The sequence below is a fragment of the Ipomoea nil genome, unplaced genomic scaffold (assembly GCF_001879475.1).
Source record: "Ipomoea nil cultivar Tokyo-kokei standard unplaced genomic scaffold, Asagao_1.1 scaffold2484, whole genome shotgun sequence".
NCBI classification, from domain to species: domain Eukaryota; kingdom Viridiplantae; phylum Streptophyta; class Magnoliopsida; order Solanales; family Convolvulaceae; genus Ipomoea; species Ipomoea nil.
In genome coordinates, this window is record NW_017618912.1 from 242,089 (window position 1) to 265,074 (window position 22,986).

General features: G+C 38.3%; 1 protein-coding gene across 1 annotated transcript; it reads right to left on the reverse strand.

Moving 5' to 3' along the window:
• Positions 1-13,903: 13,903 nt before the first annotated feature.
• LOC109153447 (uncharacterized mitochondrial protein AtMg00810-like) lies at positions 13,904-14,674 on the reverse strand. The gene has a single exon (XM_019301317.1). The coding sequence runs from the start codon at positions 14,672-14,674 to the stop codon at positions 13,904-13,906; it is 771 nt and encodes a 256-aa protein (XP_019156862.1).
• Between the last annotated feature and the right edge of the window lie 8,312 nt (positions 14,675-22,986).

Below are 22,986 nucleotides of genomic sequence, written 5' to 3' on the forward strand. Positions count from 1 at the left end.
GTGCCTAAACTTGAATTCACACACAAATTCATTACACTTCTTCTCTTTCTATCGGTCCAAGCATCCGTCATGATTGAGCATCCATTTTGCTTCCACTCCTCTTCATGTATCTTCAAAGACTCTTTCACTTTATCAACTTCTTTTTTCAAGAATGTTTCACTCATCTCATATCTACTTGGTGATTCAACTCCGGGACCGAATTGTCCAATTGCTTCTAACATCATCTTGAAGCTATCTCTTTCAAATGCATGAAAAGGAATAGCGGCCTCATATGCCCATCTACATATATATTCTTTCACTCTATTTGTCCTTTCCTTCTATAGTGCACCATCAATACGTTGTTGTTGCAATGTCTTTCCTAAATTCATTGAAGGATCGGGATTGATGCCACTTGCAAACTTATCCATTGGGCCAAGTGAACGTGGTGGCTTCATAGATCCAAGAGACCCTTGCAACTCGTCAACATCAATTGACTCACTTCTACTATCAATGTTCACCCCGGCTCTTAAATTATCTTCACTAACTTTTTTATTTTTCCTTCTCATCTTCGCTTCATTGATTGCATTCCTACACTTAAGTTGATCATCTTTAGTAGCTTTAGAACATGGAGCAACATTTCCTTGTATATGAGCAATATGCTCTTTTATTCTATACACTCCACCGGATAAAACTTTCCCGCACAACAAACATTTTACTCTATCCAAATTTTTTGCATCAACTAAGCTACCATAATCCCATCCTACATCATTTGATCTCCTTTTAAGTGTGGATGCTTCCGAAGATCCAATACTTTGAGTAACCGAAGCACTTGATGAAGCCATTATCACTAAAAAAACATACACATTAGTAATTTAGTACATTACACAATAAAATTACTAGTTAACAAATTACACATCATTTCACATTTACAATTAACAAATTTATAATCCAAAATTCTCCATCGAACATCTATCACTAAATCAATAATCATCAATTCATCATTGAATCATAATTCATGCATTTTGACTAACAAAGTATTGAAGTAACAATTAGTCAATTAACAAATAAAGACAAATTACAAATATGAAATGAATCTTGATAAGAAATTATAGAATATAGAATTATAGTCTATAGATACTGCACAGTGCTTACTAGTTACTGGTTTAATAGTTAATACTGCTTGGTGTATGTCTATGTGTAATTGTGTAGAATATTTAATTATAGATAATAGCTTACTGGCTAATAGCAAAAATAAGTAAATAACAAATTAAGAAATTAATAAAACAAACAAAAAAAAAACTTACAGAGAGTTGCAGCAGTGAGGAAGGAGCAGACGGTAGTGAGGTAGAACTTAGAAGCAGACGGAAGACGGACGGAAGACGGCAATCACGGCAGTGAGATAATTCAGCAGCGGACACCAGAGCAGCAGAGCTTCAGTTCGGCACTTCAGCAGACGCACACCGGAGCTTCAGTTCGTCTCGCACGCTGGAGCATCGACTGACGCCGGACGGGCATCTGTTCGCACAATCGCACGTTGGAGAGTGAAGAGTTCGACGGAGAGAAGAGATGAAGAAGAAAAGAAGTGTCGGGGAGTTTGAGCTAGGGTTTACTTCAGTTTGACAATTCAATAAATTTATTTATTTTTTTTTTGGTTTTTTTTTGCTCAAAACGACGTCGTTTTGAGCAAAAAATCCAAAAAAAATAATAAAATTGAATTTATTCGGTCAAAATCGGCCGACTCGGTCAAGTTGACCGACCCGGCCGATTTTGACCGCCTAGGCCGACTTTGACCGCCTAAGTCGGCTGGGCGAGTTTTCACCGCCTACTAGTGAAAACGGCAAGGCCTAGGGGCGCCTAGGCGCCGCCTAGGCCGATTTTTACAACCTTGCTTCTGGGTGCTAGTCTTAATGAGCCTCTTGACCAAGACCTCAAAATGCTGAAACATTGCACATCTGGTCAACGATTTAATTGAATTCTGAAATGACATCTCATTAATTGTTCAAACCGGAACTTGAGAGTCATGTGGAATTTTATGGTCTTAAATTCTATGGGCCTTAATTAGTTACGAAGATCACGGGAATTAATCTCTCTGATTTTGACAAGATGCTTATATTACCAATCTGTGGAGGACACGTCAACCGTAACTCTGAATGACATTAAGATTTCATCAAGGATATCAGTGCTACGTTGAATACATTGAATGGATATCTCACATTTCTGGTTATAAAAAGAGGTTGCTATAGCTGGTTTAGCATCATCTCAAAAATTTGGTTACAATGGCACCTCATAAGCCCATCACCAGAGACGCAACAAGGAGAATCAAAGAGAGGGCTCGCCTTGTTCGAGAAGAACAGGGTGATCTATATCCAGGAAACAGCATGCGTGCTCCATTAGACGTATCATCAGACTCAGAACCCACGAATTATGACGGATTCATCACGTATGACACTGATGAAGAACCCCCAAAGCTGATCCTAAAGAGGCACTTCCTCCCGTTGTAAAAAAGGGGCTTTTATCTGAAGAAGCTTGGAACAATCCACACCTTGACAAAGATCTCCGCACCTATTTCAGAACGTATGATGGAGAGTCCGAGCTCTACGGATATCTAAAGGAAGTCTCTCATGACGAAACGAGATCATCTGTTGGCTCATCTCGCCCTGTCTTTTCTACACCAAAGAAGAATACCCGAAAGGATGAGGGGGAATCCAGTAAGGCGGGGAGAGGAAAAGAGAAGAAGTAGTTTCTTCTCAATATATCTTAAGATGTAACGTTCTAACGTTCTATCCTTGAATAACTGCTCTCTCGTCTTGGAATAAATTTTTGGGCTTGTCATGTTCTAGTCTTGTGTTCTCAGAGGAATAAATCTTTATTTGATTTATTTTATTTTGTTTAAGAACCAAAAATGCCAGATGCACAGTCTCCTATGGAATATATTCTAAGTGGTCATTATTGAATCACGCGTTATTAGTCAAAACTGAAATGAATGGCTCGATGACTAACACAAAGACATTGAATGGTCATTCAATGCCCATTATATTCAATGCGAATCATCATTCAATCTCCGCTATAAAAAGACGTGGGTTGTGAACAAAAATTTCACACATTCTCATTCTCTCTCTGAGTCTCATAAACAAATTGTTCATGGCATCCCGCAGGCCAGTTACACGATTGCAGACTCAAAAGCAAAAAGAAACTGCCCGAAAGTTAAGAGAAGAGCAACGCGATCTGTATCCTGGAAATAGCATGAACGCTCCACTAGATCTCTAGATCTCTCATCAGTGAACATCTTGGTAGTGATGATGGATCCCTCATCTCTGACTCTGAAGAAACCCCCATTGCTGATCTACATGAAGCTCCCCCACCAGTAAAAGGAGGAACAAATTTTCCCTCCGTTGAAGACTGGAAGAACCATCTTGCTGACCGTGATTATCTGATGTACCTGAGTACTCATGCGAGTGAATCTGACACAAGCAGCGAAGCAAGGCCGAAATCCAATCTCCCTTCTGGATCGAAAACCACCAAGATTGCAAAATGGTTACGACAGGAGCTAGGAAAAATGATGGCACAAAGGAGTGGAGAAAGCAAAAACACGAAAGGAAAAGCGAAGAAGTAATCTTCTTTCACGTAATATGTTCTAATGTACTCGCATCTTATGTCTCTCTATGGCCATCATTAATAAAATCTTCTCGTTGCGTGTTAATTCTAAATGATCAAAACTTTAATTGTTTCGCAACACGAATTATTGCTATGAGCAATGACGATAAAAGATAAGTAAATCTTTATTTGATTCACTATTGGCCCGTTTGGTTCACGGAATAGGCCGGGAATGGCATAACATTCCCGGTAATAGGCCTATTCTGTTGTTTGGTAACCATTTCTATTACCAGGAATAATATTCCTGGTAATAGCCTATTACCTCAAATAAGGTAATATCTATTACTAGGGCCCCCCTGGTATTAGCCTATTACTGAACGCTCAGGAATAGATTTTAGAATATATTTCCTTTTTTACCCCTTCTTTAACCTAATTTTTTTTTATCATATATATATCCTACTTCACCACCGCCGCCGCCGCCACCACCATCACCGCCGCCGCCACCACCACCATCGTCCCGCCGCCACCACCACCATCACCGCCGCCGCCGCCACCACCACCACCATCTCCGCCGCCGCCACCACCACCACCATCGCCACAACCGTCACCGCCCCCACCACCACCGCCGCCACCACCACTGCCGCCACCACCAATACCACCACCGCCACCGCCACCACCTCCACCACCACCGCCACCACCATCGCCGCCGCCGCCGCCACCACCACCACCACCACCACCGCCAGAACCACCACCCAGCACCACCACCGCCACCACCACCACCACCACCGCCACAACCGTCGCTGCCCCCACCACCACTGCCACAACCGTCACCGTTAACACTACCACCGTCGCCCCCACCACTGCCACCTCCACCACTACCACCCCAGCACCACCACCACCACCACCACCGCCACCACCACCGTCACCATCGCCACCATCACATATTTTTATAAGGGTATTTATGTCTTTTAAAACATATTTCATTTCTATTCCTTAAATCAACCAAACACTGTAATATAATTCCTAAAGTCTATTCCTTCCGCGAACCAAACAATAGAATACAATTCCTATTCTATTCCTTGCCTATTCCATTCCTTATGGAATAGCATTCCTATTACCTCAAAATTCATTCCGTGAACCAAACGTGCTGTATATCTTTTGAGCATATCCTGTCCCATCTATCTCAGGAATCTCTTCAGAAATCTTGGGAATCATAAATACTCTTTTCAGAGATTGATTCCATTTATCGTGTTAAGTCTTTCACATATGGACTATGTGTCATACCTCTAAATGAATGGCCATTTTCGCCTATATATATAGTCACGCCTGACTACGGTATGATCATTCTATATCTTGAAGAAATGGATAAGGGAAAGAAAAAGATCTCTTCCTTTGTAGCCTTGCTGAAGAAAGACATGAAGGAGATCCAAGAGATGCTCAAATCACTCAGTCTTTCTTATGAGCGCGGAGATAGCTCCCATGGTTCTTCTGCCAAGAAGCTCCCCTTGGCTATCCTCAAGAACAATCATCCTCCACTTGGTCCATCCCCTCTTACGCTGCATGCTTTCAAGGATGATCCAAACTACACCATCTGGAAGGACTTCTTTGAAAAGAATGCCCGAGAGACTGAAGAGGAACAGCTCAAAAAGAAGGTGAAGAGAACCTAAGGATGTAGTTGTCTTGTGTAATGGAGTAGGACGAGAGATGATTGTAATATTCTCTATATTCGTCTTTGTAATAAATCATCTCCATGTTCGTGTGCTCTCTCTTTTATCAGCGAACCTTTCAACATGAAACTTCCTTACCCGAAACTTTCACCAGTTGATAACAACAATAGAATCTTTATTTGATTCTCGTAAAAGATCACACGTCTCTTAGGCGTTAAATGAACTGACGGTTACTTGGAGAAGAAAGGTTACACCCCTAACCGTTCGATGAGGTTGGTAGGAGAGATCGTGTGGCCACAAACTTCGGCCCACTACCCCATGATCCCATGTCAATCGATGCGACAGACATTAAATGCGGGTGTTTGCACTCAAGTGCTTTTCTCTCTCATATTTAATTGGGAATGATCAAAATTGATCTGATACTGGCCTTATCAGAACCTCTTACCATATCAGATTACCTTATTGGTAGAGTCACTTTCATTCAAATTCAAATACAAGTCCGGTTTACCCGGATGAACAACTTGACCCATGAGACAACCCATTGAAAAACCTCCCCTTTTTAACCTAATCCACCATCTTTATTTCACTTTTTCCCTCCGTCTTCAAAACCTCTCCAATACTCTCTAAACTCAATACTCAAAACTCTCCCTTTGGTTATCAAACTCCTCTTCCAAACCCAGAAAACCCAGACCTTCATATCAGACAACATGGCCAAGAAATCCAAAACAACGGCGTCGGATGCTGAACAGGAGACGTCGACATTGATGTTACCAAGCTTTCCAACTTCCGATATCAATTTTATACAATCTAGAGTTCCCTTCATCATTGGTGGATGTATGTGGGATGCACACGGCTTTCTCCAGTATGTTCTTGACAAGTCCTTTTGGGAGAAAGTCATTCATCTTCTATAGGACAGTGGGTTATACAGCTTTGTAACTCATCTCTACACCTTCTGGTTTTCGGTGGACGTTGCTCAGTTATATCTGAATGCCACAGTATCCGCCGATGGCTCTAAAATCTCATCTGAAGTAAATGACACTGCCATAACGTTGACTTTTGAGGATGTAAAGCAAGCTTTCAACTTTCCAGATCGTGATGAGACATATCATTCGGACCTTTCCGGGTACTACTACGATCAAGGTGCATTCTATGAAAGTATCAGGAACAAGCACGGACCAACCTGTGTGGAAATCACTTGGCCCTTGAAGAAGAAATGGCCTCGTCTTGACTATGAATTTACAGTCGATATCCTCAACAAAATAGTGGAGCACAAGACATCTGGAATGGATGATGTCACAAAAGATAAGCTAAAAATGCTTCATGCCTTCCTTCACAGTTACAAGGTGGACTGGTCGAAAGTTGTTTCCAATCAACTTCGACACATCATCACTTATGGACGATTGTCACCAGGAGACATCCCAAAGAAGATTGGCTTCGGATTTCTCGTAAGTCATCTTCTCACCAAGCAAAAAGTTCCTCTTCGAGACGGTATCCTCCCTAGTCCGAAAGTATGTCATATGAAGTCGAAGCCTTCGGGTTATGACAAATAGAAAGCCCTGGAATTGGGACTATCATTGGAATTCGTAAAGTCAAAACGAAAGTCCAAAAAGGCCAAAGACTCCGATGATGATCAGCCCAAGCCGAAGCGACAAAAGAAGGAAAAGGTTTCTTCCAAATCTACAACGAAAGATCCAGCTGAAGCTCAGCCTGTAGCTATACCATCGGACCCGAAATTTCTTGTTGATACCGAGAAAAATGAGGCACAAAAGACACCCTCAATCTCGAACCCGACTTCAAAACCTGGTGTCATTGAAGACTCATCTGAAGAAGAAGTTGTTACTCAATCTCTCCTTGCACAATCACCGAAAGGTCATCTTCGACCTACAATTGAGAAAGCAAATGAGATAATGGCCAGATTAGCTCCTCCTCCTCCTCCGTCCAGCTTGAAAGAAAAGCTGAAAAAGAAATCTGCATCTTCTCAGGGGGAAGAAAGTTTAAGGCAAAGGGACACATCTCGGAAAGCATCGAAGAAGCGGAAGACTAGATCTGCAAGTATAGAAGGCGCAACGCCGAATACCTTACCACAAGAACCCGTCTTAGCAGAGCAACTCAACCCGAGTTTGACACAAGAACCTGCTGAGATGGAAAAGGATATCTGTGATCTTCCAACTCCTTCTGATCACTTAAGTCTCCCACAAGAACCTGGCTTGCAGAAGAGACGAGAGAAGTGGTCATTGATCCGAATGTTATCTCAACACCCGCCACCGAAACTTCCCTTCCACAAGAACCTACTCATGCAGAGCAGATAATTCCTACTCTGACACAAGAACCTGCTACGGTAGAAGAGGACGAAAGTTTATCACAACCTTCAAATCACTTAAGTCTCCCACAAGAACCTGGTTTGCCAGCCGAGACTAGAGAAGTGATTCCAATGCCTGAAACTAATCCGAAAAAAGTGGTGCCTGATTCCGAAACTGCTCCAAACTTAGGTCTCACACAAGATCCTATCTTACTAGAAGAGACACAAGCGGTTGCACTTGAGCCAAAAGATGATCAAAATCCTCCCCCAACACGAGATCAATTACTTCGTCTTTCAATTGAAACTGACTTCCAGAGAGTCATGCAGTGGCAAAAGTGGCGAACTTCACCTCTCCAGGTATTTCTCGAAACATTTGAAGAAATAAAGGATGAAGAAGATGTTGCTCTCGAGTGGCTTGGCACACGAAATGTCTACAACGCAACAAGGCTCGAGACTATAAATCGAGTTTATTCATACAAAGTGACCAATCGCACTCTGGGAAAAGAAAAGGTTCCCATTTGCATTGAACTGAAAAAGCCGCCTCTAGATCCAGTCTTTGAAGAAGAAATGAAGGAATTCAGATTAGCTCTCCTATTGTCCAAAGTCAAAACAGAGTTAGAGAAGACTCATCAAAATGATCCGGCTTGCAATGTCAACGGATCCAAGGACGAAGATGGAAAGGAAATTGAAGATGCTACCGAAGACGAAAGAACAAATGAAGAAGGCGACAGTAGTGAGGATGACTCTGGTGCAAATGACTCTTCGAATGAAGGAAATAACGGAGATGAAGATGATAATGGAGATGATGATGGGGCTGATGATGCAAATGATGATGATGAAGAAAATGATGACGATGATGACGATTCGGATGATGATGGTGATGATAGTGAATCTCCTATCATAGGAAACACTGAAACCATGCACGAAAGATCACCCACACCTCACTCATCCCAAAGCAAAGGAACTCCTTCGCATAACTCTGCTCTTTCAGCACCTCCACCAATAGACAGTCGAAATGATACAAATCCAGGTGATGGCAAAACGGACGCATTGCCTCGTGATGGCAAACTGGAAGCATCACCACGAGAACATCAAGGTGCTCTCGACCACAGAAATTGTTATCTCGACTCTCTTGATCCCGAAAACATCATGCATCAAATGTTGAACACAGTCCATCAAGCCGAACTTATATATCAACAGTATCTACTTGATCGAGAGCAAGACAGTCGAACTCTAGCAGACCTGTCAACCAAGATGGACCAATTTATGAAAACTGTTTCTCAACAGCAACCGAGTTCTTCGACTTCAAATCCTCATGAAAAGCTTGCAAAAGAACTCCACCGTCAAAGTCATCTTCTTGACAAAATTGCTAAGGAACAACACACTCTCAAACTTTCACAGTTCGGACTCAAAGAGAGAGTTGACCTCGCTTGCACAAAGGTCGATTTAGGACATGACAACATGTTTCGGATGGGAGAATATCAGCTCCAAATTCTCGAATATGTCAAAGATGTGCTTATTGCAGTTGACAAATTGTCCAAGTTCTCTGGCTCCCCATGTGCTGATGCCAAAAAGGGGGAAAAGAAAAGAAACGATGATGATGAGGACGAGAACAGAAATCGATCACCATCTCGCCCTAATGAAGAAAGAAACACGAGATCCTCACCAAGAACCACGAGAAATGATGAAGGAAGGAACACGAGATCTACACCTCCTGCATCTTGGTCTCGACAACAGCCTCTCTCAAGATCCAGACAACATCCTATCAGACCTCGTCAATCTTTTGGTTCTACCTCGGAGTTTACATTTCGTGGAAAGACAAACAGAGAGAAGAAGAATCTTCGTCAAAAACTGATGCGAAATGAAAATGTAACCATGGATGCCACAGGCAACTTCGTTACTTACCAACAGTACGAAGCAGGAAGTGGAAAGCAATTTGAAGGATACAATATACCTGTATGGATGAAGAGGAAAGACAACTACTCTAGACAAGTCTATCAAAGCCAAAGAAATGAAGAAATCAAGAAGGCAAATCTAGAGTTGTGGAACAAACAAGAAGAGGCGAGACTTGCAAGAGAGCATGAATTGATTAAACGTGAGAGAATCAAAGAAAAGATAAAGGATGTGACAAAGGTTGGTAAAGATGCAGAACCAGGAGTTAAATACAATGCTGCCTTCAAAGTTCACACAGAAGCTGGAAAGAATTACAATGAGGGAATGAATTCGTTTGAGCTCATTACCTGGTGGAATCTTAGAATTGTTGAAGGAAGAAACATCCTTGAAGCATACAACAATTATGTAAGCTGCAACATCAAAGGAAAATATGAAGACCTTGTAAAAGAAAACCTTATCCAAAAGTTCAGAAACTTGATCAACTGAGACATCAACATGGATAGGATGCTCAAGCAACAAAAGGAAAGAGATGACAAAGAACGAAAGGAAGCTCAGCAACAGAAGGCAAAACTTTTAGATACGTAAAAGTTCTTCATCTATGCTTTCAACCATTTTGTAAGTGTTTTTATCTTTATATAAAAGTCATCCTTTGTTCAAACTATCGTGTTTCTATCTAAGTTACTTGTGCAAATTATTTGTATTTTTTAAAAAATTCTTAGAAACTGAATGTAAACTCTCCTAGTTGGCTGTTTTGAAATGAAAAATCCTTTATGGGATAATTATCAGCCTTATAAGTAGAGTATAGGTTTTGGCATCATCAAAAAGGGGGAAATTGTTAGGAACATATGTATTAAGATTTTGATGATACTAATGTAACTTAGATTGTAGACCTCTAACTTTTTATCATTTCTTTTGCTACCTTCGTTCTAGACGAAAGGTATCATAACTCACTGTGTACTTCGTGTTAAGATAGTCAAACACACGAAACCGAGTTATGATCTTTTAGTTAGGTGTGTTTGAACGAAAGTAGATCAAATGATTAAAGCAGAGCTACATCTCGGATAGACCACAAATGGAGATATAATCCTTTACAGCTACCAACAAAGGATGAAAGCAATCTTTCGTGAAGAGACGTTATGTCTACGGTCAAACTGCCAAGACAATCCATCTTCTCACAATTCAAGAAGAATGTTGTCTATGTCTCAGCTGATGGATCATCCTAGGAACAAGTTATCCTAAGAATAAGGAGCACATTAATCAAGGTGCATTAAATGCCATTGTACATCTTTTCAAAGCTAGAAGACAAAACTTGCAGAAGTTCTTGCCTCCAACGACTACATGGTACAACCACATTTAATGGAGCATTAAATGCACCAGGCTCTCCGGTTTTTACCCACTGGTCCATAGGTTTGAAATATCATCTCCCTCCAACGGATGGATATTTTCTCTCCTATAAATACATATCTTCTCCAATATAGAAGGTGCTGGTTTTTATATCAACTGATTATACATATACAAAAGCTCCTTATACAAGTTCACTCTCCTAAGCTTTTGAAAACCAGTGTTTCAAGGTGTGAAGTTTACAAGAAGAATTATCAGTTTTCACCTTCACAACCTTGAAGAAGTCTTGCATCTTATATACGTTGATCATCTAGCATTCAACCAGTCAGCCAAGACTTCAACCTGTTGGAGAACCACGCAGATCTTTTCTTCCAACCCTCAACTCTGAAGAAGACGTTGATAGAGGCGGAGTAAACTCTAGGAGTTGAAAAACCTTCAAGTAGCTGTTTGGCTTAGTGATCACGGAAGCTAGCTAGATATAGTTTGTACTAGGAGTGATAGTGCAAACCTTTCACGAGTTGTGAAAGAAGAGTGGAGTAGGCACAGTTGGACGAACCACTATAAAAATCTCTCGTCTCTCTCTCTCTCTCTCTCTATTTACTCTCTGCTTTACTTTCGTGCATTGCATATCATATCCTCTTAAACCGAAAGTTTTCATAAAGCAACAAACAGTGCAAAGCAATATAAAACTCGTTTAACAAATCTGCTGCGTAATAACCCCGAAAAGAGTTATTTCTGTAAAAATCGAATTGAGTCTATTCACCCCCCCCCCCCCCTCTAGACTCTCATTTCGACCCTACCGGGACCAACAAATTATTTTATTTATAATTATTAAAATAAAATTTTAAAAATTAATTTTAAATAAAAAAACCGACACGTCATCACATTAACAAGTAAACAAGGCATTTTAGGTTAAATTGAATGAATTTGTGTAGTTCAGGGACCTAACTGTAGGTTTTTTGAGTTCAGTCGCCTAATTGCATTTTGGTGTGTAGTTGGATGGCTTATTTGACCCTTATTCCAATATTTTATAAAATAAATTTGTATAATTATTATTTTTATTTATTGGAGGAAAATTCAAATCTACAATTTATATCTTCTCATAAATACATATAAACTACAAATATATTTAAAATTTGGTGAAGTTTTTTTTTCTTATTTTATATTTTATGACAATTATATTAAATTATTATACTTTATTCATCTCATTTCGCAAGTTTGACGCGGTTTACATGTTTTGAGTTAAGTTACTTACAATTCAATTTTTCATAATATTAAATTTAATGTATTAATATATAAAATTTATATATTTAAAAATCACACTAAAAATACTATTAAAACACAAAAGAAAATTAAATTTAAAAATTGGAAAAAAAAAATACTAAAAATAAGAGCATAAAATGAAACAAAGTAAGTAGTATTTTGCCATACACTCCTACAATAATTTAATAGTTTTGATAGGTATTAATTGGTGGATATAATTTAAAAACATAAGAATTGTGAATGAAAGTTATACCCCTCATTTATGTCTGCTTTTTCCGTTAAGTTTTTTTTTGTACATTATGCTATAAAAGTTGTACGTTAAAATATTTTGGACAAACATACCCTACCGTTATAACTTCAGTTATCTTTTTCACTATTGTTACCATGCACATGTATCCACAATATATTTTCTTATCTTCTTCATTAATAATAATATATACACATTATATATTTGAGTTATATGTTAATTATTAGCTAAAATATAAATATCAAATTTATAAAAATAATTTACATTATTATTATTATTTAGAATAATTTAAATATCTAAAATCTAAATAAATTTAAAATTTTAATATAATGTACTAATATTAGACACCTATTTTTTGCGCATCGCGCATAAAAAAAATATTAGTATTTGAATATGTGTGATTATATGAGAAGAATGTTTCTTATAAATAAATGCAAATTAATTGTCCATGAGCTTATGGTCTAGTGGCACAAAGTGACTTTAAATGTTATTAAATTATATATCATTATTGCCACTATATATTTTTTTAAAACAAAATTATTGTACGTAGTTGATGATATGATGTTATACTTTACAAAAGACAATGAATTGCGAAGAATATGTTATTTACTTTTTCCAAATTTTATCAAATATAAAATATCTATTATTATATACAAGAGATAAAATTTTGTAATGTAATAATCATAAATATAAGAAGAAGGCATGTCGCAATTACTTTGAGGTACGGTAAAAATATAAACTATATGTATAAGAAATTTTAAATTTGTTTTGGATAAAGTTGAGTGATCCAAATCAATCCAATCATACATGATAGCCCACACTTAATTATACCACTTGCCTCTTTCCCACTTCCTTAACCCATTTTTAATAACTAGCATTTCTTATGCGCAAAAAAAAAGTGCTCAATATTAATATTTTATATTAAAATTTTAAGTTTACTTAGATTTTAGATATTTAAATTATTGTAAATAATAATAATAATAATAATAATAATAATAATAATAATAATAATAATAATAATAATGAAATATTTCTATAAATTTAATATTTATATTTTAAAAAATAATTAACGTATAACCCCAATATATTATTATTATTATTATTATTATTATTATTATTATTATTATTATTATTATCATTGAAAATAAGAAAATATATGGTGGATGCATGTGTATGGTAGCAATAGTGGAAAAAATAACGGAAGTTATAACGGTAGGAGTATGTTTGTCCAAAATATTCTATAGTACAACATTTATAGCATAATGTATCATAAAACTTAACAGAGAAAACGGACATAAATGAAGGGTATAACCTTTATCCACACTTAGTCACTTATTATGTTTTTAGATTTTAGAGGAAAAAAATCGATCAAGATACATCCAACACTAAATGATCAATATTATGTGTATTTGTTAAATTTCATTTTTTTTTTTGACATGGCACACGTTGATTTGATGAGAATATAGATTGTGTTGTAATCAATGATGATGTCAGAGAGTACAGAGAGCATATATATATATATATATATACTAGATAGAATCCTAGTCTAACACGAATAATATAGTCCTAGTGTAATATGAATAATATAATCCTAATACTCCCCCTCAAGCACAAGGTTGGCTAGCCAAAAAAATTGAGCTTGTGACGGAGTGAATTAAAACGTAAAGTAGATAAAATTTTAGTAAAAATATCAGCTATATGATCCTTGGTTGAGATAAAGTTGATTTGGATCTCCTTCTTGGCTACTTTATCGCGAACAAAATGGTAGTCAATCTCAATGTGCTTCGTGCGGGCATGAAAGATAGGATTAGCGCATAAATAAGTTGACCCTAAGTTGTCACACCACAGCTTTGGCGCAGACACGGGTGGGAAGCCGATTTCCCTCAGTAGAGAAACAAGCCAGGTGACTTCAGCAGAGACATCAGCTAACCCCTTGTATTCGGCTTCAGTCGAGGAACGAGCCACTATCCGTTGTTTGCGACATACCCAAGATATAAGATTCTTCCCAATAAAAACAGCAAAACCACTTGTAGATTTTCTATCGTCCGGATTGCCAGCCCAATCTGAGTCAGAATAAGCATGAATATCAAGAGAGTCAAAACAAGATATGTGAAGACCAAGATTGAGAGAGCCATTGACATAGCGCAGAACCCTCTTCAAGGCCGTCCAATCCGCAGTGGTAGGAGCATGCATATACTGGCACAGACGATTAACAGCATAGGACAGATCAGGACGGGTGACCGTAAGATACTGTAGGGTTCCTGCAAGACTGCGGTAGTGAGTCAGGTCTGCGTAGGGAACCACAGGACCATCCGTGGGTTTGGTAAGTGAAACTGGCGTGGTTACCGGTTTGCAGTCAACCGTACTTGCTCGTTTCAGAATGTCTTTCATGTAACGCTACTGAGATAAAAGCATACTAGTAGATGATTGAACAGTTTCAATTCCCAAAAAGAAAGATGGAACACCCATATCACGGACTTTAAATTCAAGTTCCAACTTATTGGCCAGTGTAGCAACACGTTCCGAATCAGAACCCATAATTAAAATGTCATCCACATAGACAAGAAAATACAATTGAATATTATCATGCAAGTAAATAAACAAAGAAACATCTGTTTTAGAAGGCGAGAAGCCCACAGAAACCAGATAATCATGCAATCGCGTGATGAACTAGGCACGAGGTGCCTGCTTAAGCCCATATAGAGATCGGTGAAGCAGACACACATGACCGGACAGTGGCTTGTCCTCATAGCCAGGTGGTTGGCGCATATACATTGTTTCAGCCAATTTTCCATTCAAGAATGCATTATGAATGTCAAGTTGACGAATAGTCCAACTGCGGGAAATAGCTAAGGATAACAAAATACGTACCGTAGTCGGTTTTACTACAGGACTAAAAGTCTCAAAGAAGTTTTCTCCAGCAACTTGATTAAAACCTTTAGCAACCAACCGAGCTTTATGACGCTCAACCGAACCGTCGGTCTTTCTCTTGGTTCTGAACACCCACTTGCATCCAACAACATTCATACTAGATTCAAAGGGAACAAGACGCCATGTATCATTCTGAACCAATGCATTAAATTTCGAGTCCATTGCATCACGCCACTCTACAAACTTAACCGCCTGAGAATAACAAGTTGGCTCGGGCACAACGGTAGAAGCCAAGGCGACATGCTCATGCGGACCTGTACTCCGAGTGGCCATACCGTGCGTCAGAGGGACGGATGCACCACGCTTGGTGGTCCCTGGCGGCCTGCCGCGCTGTCAAGCGGGACGGTCCGAGACAGTCCGTTCAGTGGACTTGGACTGCTCGGCACCTCCCGTGGCAGCCTCAACAGCCTCGGCAATGTGCTCATCGCCGGCCGAAACATCATCCGAGACACCGCGATCCGGAATCCGAACTGCCGCAAAATATTTGAAGCCATTTGCAGAAAGTAACGGCGCAAGGCCCCAAATATTAGAATATATTAATTCTAAAGGATGTGTACTAGTAGTTTCAACACGAGATAATGAAAAACGAGATGATTTTCCCAATTGAAAAGAAGAACAAACATTGGGAAGATCTTTAGAATTAAAATGACTAATAGACGAAGACTCCAAAATTTTACGTAAGACTCTAGAATGCGGATACCCCAACCGCATATGCCAGACAAAAGAGGAACGCGCAGCAATGAATGCAGCTAGAGCAGGAGAGGACGCAGGCCAGGAGTACAGGCCACCAGATGCATGCCCTTTAAATAGGACTTTCTTGGTCAAAATGTCTTTCACAAAGAAACAAAGTGGGTGAAACTCAAAGAAAACATTATTATCTTTGGCAAAACGCTGGACAGATAATAATGAACTAGAAAGATTAGGAACACGCAAAACATCATTTAACTTAAAAGATCTAGAATTAATGACTAACGAAGCTGAACCAACATTAACAATAGGCAAACCTGTAGCACTGCCAACACGAAGAGTGTCAGAGCCATCATAACCCGTCGCAGAGGTCAACAAAGAAGAATTGGGCGTAGCATGGTTGGTAGCACCAGTATCAGGAAATCACTCATGTAGACCACCTGAATCATCACCAGAAATGGCTACATTCGCCTGAGGAGCCGGGGAGGGTGAAAAACGCTGAGAACCCAAAGCCCCTGAATTACGCCAAAAACAATTGGCTCCCGTGTAACCGAAACATTTACAAATTTGACATGGATCATCATAGCGCCAAAAACAATTGGCTCCCCTGTGACCGAAACCTTTACAAATTTGACACGGTTCATCATAGCACCAAAAACAATTAGCTCCCGTGTGACCGAAACCTTTACAAATTTGACACGGTTCATTAAAGTCACGTCCGTCATGTTGCTGACCTTGGTGCAGACTGGAACACCCCGTGTTACGGCCCTTAATCTCGAATTAATTATTTAATTAATTCCATTAATAATAATTAAAAAGGATTTAATTTTATTAGAAATCCCTTTAATTAATTAACGTGGTCCACCACGGATCGTGGACCCCTGCCTAAACTAGAGTCATAAGCCTATTAGGAATAAAGAAAGTATACCTTTACTATTCAGATTATGGTTAGGATTCTCTTTAATTAATTAATATGGTCCACCATGGACCATGGACCCTTATCCCTAAAACAAGTCCTTAATCCTATAAGGAATAGAATTAGTAAACCCATACCATTCAGACCCTAATTAGGACTCCTAAATATATATATATATATATATATATATATATATATATATATATATATATATATATATCAAGGTTGCAGTAGGCGCTAGGCGCTAGTCGGGCGGCCGAGCAGCGCCTAGCGCCTAGGCGGTCTAGGCGGCGCCTAGGCGGATTCTAGGCGGCGCTAGGCGGGCACCAAAAAAATTAAAAAAAATAGTGACAGACTTGTAGTTCGACAATTTTAATGAGGTTGTTTTCAACGTTCACTCAAATAATACATCTAAATAAATGAAATAATGATAATTTATAAGTCATAATGTCATAATAATATTAAAATCAATAATTAATGAAAGACAACATCGGTCAAAATCAGACAAAATCGATCAAAATCGGTCAAAACGGTCAAAATCGGACGAAATCGGTCGACTCGGCCGAGTTGACCGACTCGGCCGAGTTTGACCGCCCAGGCCGCCTAGCGGCCGACCGAGTTTTGGCCGCCTATAGGCCAAAACTCCAAGGCAAGTGGCCGCCTAGCGCCTAGGCGGCTAGGCGGCCGAGTTTTACAACACTGATATATATATATATATATATATATATATATATATAAGGACATAGGAGGCACCTAGAAGTCACACCACAATAAATATCACCACAAAAGAACTCCCAAGGGACTCCCCACCACCAAGCCTAGGGAGATCAAAACATATGGAAATCTTAGGGAAGAACCTTAATAGCCAAGGGATGATTAATTAAGGCTAAGAGATAACCCATGTCTCAACAAAACCTATTTTTTTCACTATAATCTCTCTCCTTGGCCTCCCTCTATATGCTTGTGTCTTGATTAATTCCTCTATGCTATTTGTGAAATATCCTTGATAATTGATAAGATGATTTGTGTGTATTCTTGATAATCTTGATGATCTTGAAGATGAAAAGAGGTTCTTGATGTTGATGTAATGATTCTTGACAAATCTTGATAGTTCTTGATGTTAAAGATAAATTGTGATTTTGATGAATTGGAAGGGATTAGAGCTCTAGGATGGATTGGGAATTTGTGTTATAATGTTCTTGATGTAAATTGGGTGGGAATTCGCATGTTCGGGCGTTGCTTATGTTTAGGAGTCATGATAGGATGAGTTATACGTGATTCTTGCTTTTGATCCATTAATTGACTACGTGGTGTCGTTAATTGCATTTAAAAGTGTCTAAGTATGGTTTCGGGTTCCACAAAGGATCCCGGGACGAATTTGTCATGAATGAGTCAGTGGGGGGTAGGTGGGGGTAGGGGTACCCGCCACCTACCCGCTGCCCGAAGAGCACCGCCGGGCAGCGGGCAGGCACCGGGCAGGCGTCCGCCGGCCGGCAACCCGCTGCCAGGCAGTGATCTCCGGCAGGTGATCCCTCACCCACCGGCTACCCGCTGGTCCGTTACCCACCCCGGGTCCCCGGCTTCCCCGTTTGATGTTCCCCATTCCACGTGGCGTCCCAACGGACCCCGCTTGTCGTGCTTGAGTCTAGTTTGATGTTTCGGGTGCCGTTCGTAGGATAAAAGAGTCTTAGGAATTACATGCTAGTTGAATCGGTAATCCATCGACCTAGGTGAAAGTCGTATGAACCCCTTAGGACTATTCTTAGTATGTGAATGATCACACGTAAGCTTAATTATATGTCTCCCCCTTCCCTATGTGCTACTATGTGTTATTATGTGCTATTGTGTGTTACGTGATGCATGACCCCAACTTGGTTAAAGATCAAGTGGGCTATACGGGCAGTTGAATGGGCTGAGAACCATCCCAACTGTTAACCAGGTCGGTTAAGATCGGTCAGGTATATAAATATTATATAGGACTGAGGTCCACTATACGGGCAGTTGAATGGGCTGAGAACCATCTCAACTGTTAACCAGGCTGGTAGAGACCGGTCAGGTATATAAAGATTATATATAGGACTGAAGGTCCACATGGGCCTCGGTGATATGACCCACCGACCTGGACGCGACAGGCGGTGTGTGGGGCCAACAAGCCGAGGAAGGCTGTAGTCCATCGACCTGAGTAATCAGGCGGTGTGTAAGGCTACGGCTGGCTGCGATCCACCGAGTGATGGGACATCGGTATGTAGGGTCGTAGTCTCTGAGGATCTTCGCCCACCGACTGAGTTTAGCTCAGCGGTGTGTCGGGCTTGGTCCGCTACGGTCCACCGATTGTGCGCATCAACGGTGTGTAGGGTCGTAAGTCCCCCCTTGTAGAGGGGATCGCGGTCCACCGACTGGGCGCGTCAGCGGTGTGTCGGATCGTGGTCCGACGTTGAGTTCGTCAGCGGTTCTCAAAGGGTTGGTTGCAATCAACTCCCCTCGTACCGCGGTACTGAGGTAGGGTGCTGCGGGGCCGTGTTAATGCTATAAGCATTAACCCTCATGTTCGGGGCATGCGATTGGTCCCGTGGCGCCATCAACGATTATGTGATATGAATGATGATTGAATGATGATGTGTCTGAATTGAAAAGTGAACTGTGACCTTAGATGCGTATTCCTTATGATGTTATTTCTACTTAACTGTTATCATTGATTAGTGTGCTTGCCCTTATTTGCTGAGTCTATTCCCGGTTTTAAAGCTAGAGTCTCTTAAGTATATATCTTCCTGCTTCAAAATGCTTTTCATATATCTATATATATCTATCTATATTGTATTTCAACGCGTTGGAGTGGGTTACCAGCATCTCTCGCTGAACAGATATATTTGGCTTTCTGGCACAGACGTGTAGATCCCAGAGCGCGCTAGAAGATCGTGGATTAGATAGATAATCTTTCCTTTCGGCCTGCGTGCCATGATGATGTATTGAGGATATTTAGTTAGTTTAGCCTGTGCATCTGAGTTCTCCAGCTCAGATGTGGCATAGCACCCCATACACTTATAATGCTCTGTTTGGGATTTTATGAGAATTTACCTTTATCATATTAGTTTTAAAAGTTTCAAAATTTCGGGGTGTTACACAGACTGCCACTACCATCGTTACGGTACCCGCTTCCACGGCAATTAAGATTACCGTCGCCACATTGATTGTCGACTTCTTCCGCGAGTTCCGTGGTAACTCCACGGACGACATGCTTACTATTGCTATGGTGGTGGCCTTGCTTCCTTGATTGTTCTGGAGCCATATGATCACCACAGAATGATTTGATCTAGTGGAACAAGATTAATAATTTGCATGGAGGTAGAAGATTAATAATCGCACCGCCCAAACTTGTCAAGCCAGAATTCCGTCGTCGCCGAACAAGTGCTCATTGTAATTATGGAACCACATCAATGAACAATCGTAATTAGCGACACTCTTATGCGCTAAACCCTAGCTCCATGAGAGAAAACCTTGGAAACTGATATCAGATGAGAATATAGATTGTGTTGTATTCAATGATGATGTCAGAGAGTACAGAGAGCATTTATATAGATACTAGATAGAATCCTAGTCTAACACGAATAATATAGTCCTAATCTAATATGAATAATATTGTCCTAATAGATTTAATTTATTTAGAACAATTCAAAAAATAATTTCAAAGTATAATAATCCCAGTGACTAATTTTTTAGGATTGTCCATGTGTACTTCCACTCTTTATATTTATAACTAGTTTTACACGCGCTATGATGAGTTAATGCTCAATGTTTATAATTAAATAAATATTTAAATGTATATCAATGCAAGATTATATATGAGAAGTTCATACATAAGTAATTTAATGTCGAATTTGTTTATTTAAATATGTAACTCAAAGTATATGAATACAATATACTATAGAAGATTCATTATAATTGTTACTAAACTTTTTTTTTTTAAATTGTAACCAAGTATTTTTGTTACAAAGGGTTTTAATAAATTTAATGAATGCACATATATACAAGATTAATGAATGAATCAACGATATCAGTCCTTTAGGTGTTTTGCTCCGCGTTCATTTAGTTCAACCATTATTATTGAATAAATTATTATGGATAAAGAAATTCCTAATTTAAGGACTTTAGATGTAGTAAAAATTTAAAAATTTTAATTATAATGTAACCCAAAGATATTGGATGATTGGTAAATATGATATAACCCAAAGATCAAAATGCTAAAGAAGGTGTTTGGTTATTCAACAGTTTGAAGCAACAATTTGTTCCAAACCACTGAAAATACAAATATTGCAATTTACAATATTTTCACTTAGCGTTTTTTAGAATGATTTCTCCAAAACACCTCAATATTAAAAAATAAAAAATAAATAAAAAATAAAAATATTTACTGTAGAGCCCTTTCAACTCCTTGAATAAGAAAAGTCAATTTCGCTGGCTCACTGCTCGTCCATCAATGGATGGGCAAGCTTAATTTTTAAATTGGAGCCTTAAGGCTCCTTTTAATTATAGGAGCCTCAAGGCTCCCATGCCACTTTTGCCACCGATGTGAGGAAAGTGACAAAACTAAGGAGAGTCGAACGTTCAGCTCCCATATGTTTTATTTATTTTTAATTTTATTTCATTTATTAAATTATTATTATTATTATTATTATTATTTAAAAAAGAATTATTATTATTATTATTATTATTATTATTATTATTATTATTATTATACCTTTAGGTCATTGTACATGTTAATCTAAACAACTAATTTTTTCAAATATCTTTTTACCAATCGTTGATATAATTCGCTTGTCAAATCCGCTAATATAATCCGCTAACTACTAATTGCCAAACAAGGACATTGCGAGATAGTTTCTCACTTCAAGTAGTTAATATGATTGTCTTAATTATATTTTTTTTAATTTTTTCATGGTATTAATAAAATACTTGGTAAATAAATATATAGCATTATATCGTATTATAACTTTGATATTTAATTAAAAAATAGTGCACAAAAAAGATAATAGACAATGTAGTGAATACAATCAATTGATGAATTTGAATGTAAAAAAAGTTTACATTGGAGAAAAATAAAGACAATATAACTAATGAAATTATTTCTCTTAATTAATTTATTGATAATGAATAATTTATTTTTTTTGAATAAAGACATTGTAGGGACAATGTAGCGAATATAATCAATTGATGAATTTGAATGTAAAGAATTTTTATATTGGAGAAAAATAAAGACAATATAACTAATGAAATTATTTCTCTTATTTAATGTATTGATAATGAATATTTTTTTTTTGAATAAAGGCATTGTAGACACATAATTCTAAATTAAAGAAATGCATAATTATTATTTTTTTGTTTTAGCTACTAAATTATTATTTAATTTAATAAGAGGTCAATAGAGTACTAATTATGCTAAACCCAACAGGGTAGCTTAAGTGGCAAATGAGCTCTCTTTGTGGGGGAGAATTTTGAAATAACCTGGGTTCGATTCCCAAAAGTGATGATTCCTTTTGGGCCAGTTTCTGTGGCTCCCGGAGCGATGAATCAATTTGACCTTAATTTTTTTTACCCATTATAGGCCTAACTCTTTGGCTCTTAATAGTATACTAGTTTTGTACGCGCATTGCGCGATTGGGATAATGCCCAATGTTTTTTTTTAATAAATACTTTAAAGTATATCAAGGAAAGATTATATTGGAATTGTTCATGCATAGATAATTCAATGTTAAATTTGCGTATTTAAATAGGCAATTCTAAGTTTACAAATGCAAGATAATATAGTCAAGATTAATTATAATTGTCAAAAAATAATTGTATAGGTATGGTTGAAACCAAATACGGGGCATAAGGGAGATCAAATAAAAATTAGGGCATAAAATATTAAATATATACAAATATTGAAGAGCTAACTGCTGATTGTCAAACAATGACATTGCGAGATAGTTTTCCACCTCAATTTGTTGTGTGATTTGAATACTTTTTTGTCAATAAATCTCCAAGTAGTTAATATGATTGGCTTAATATTTTTTTATTTTTTAAACAATTATTATTATTATTATTATTATTATTATTATTATTATTATTATTATTATTATTATTATTATTATTATTACATGTTAATCTAAACAGCTAATTTTTTTTAATATCT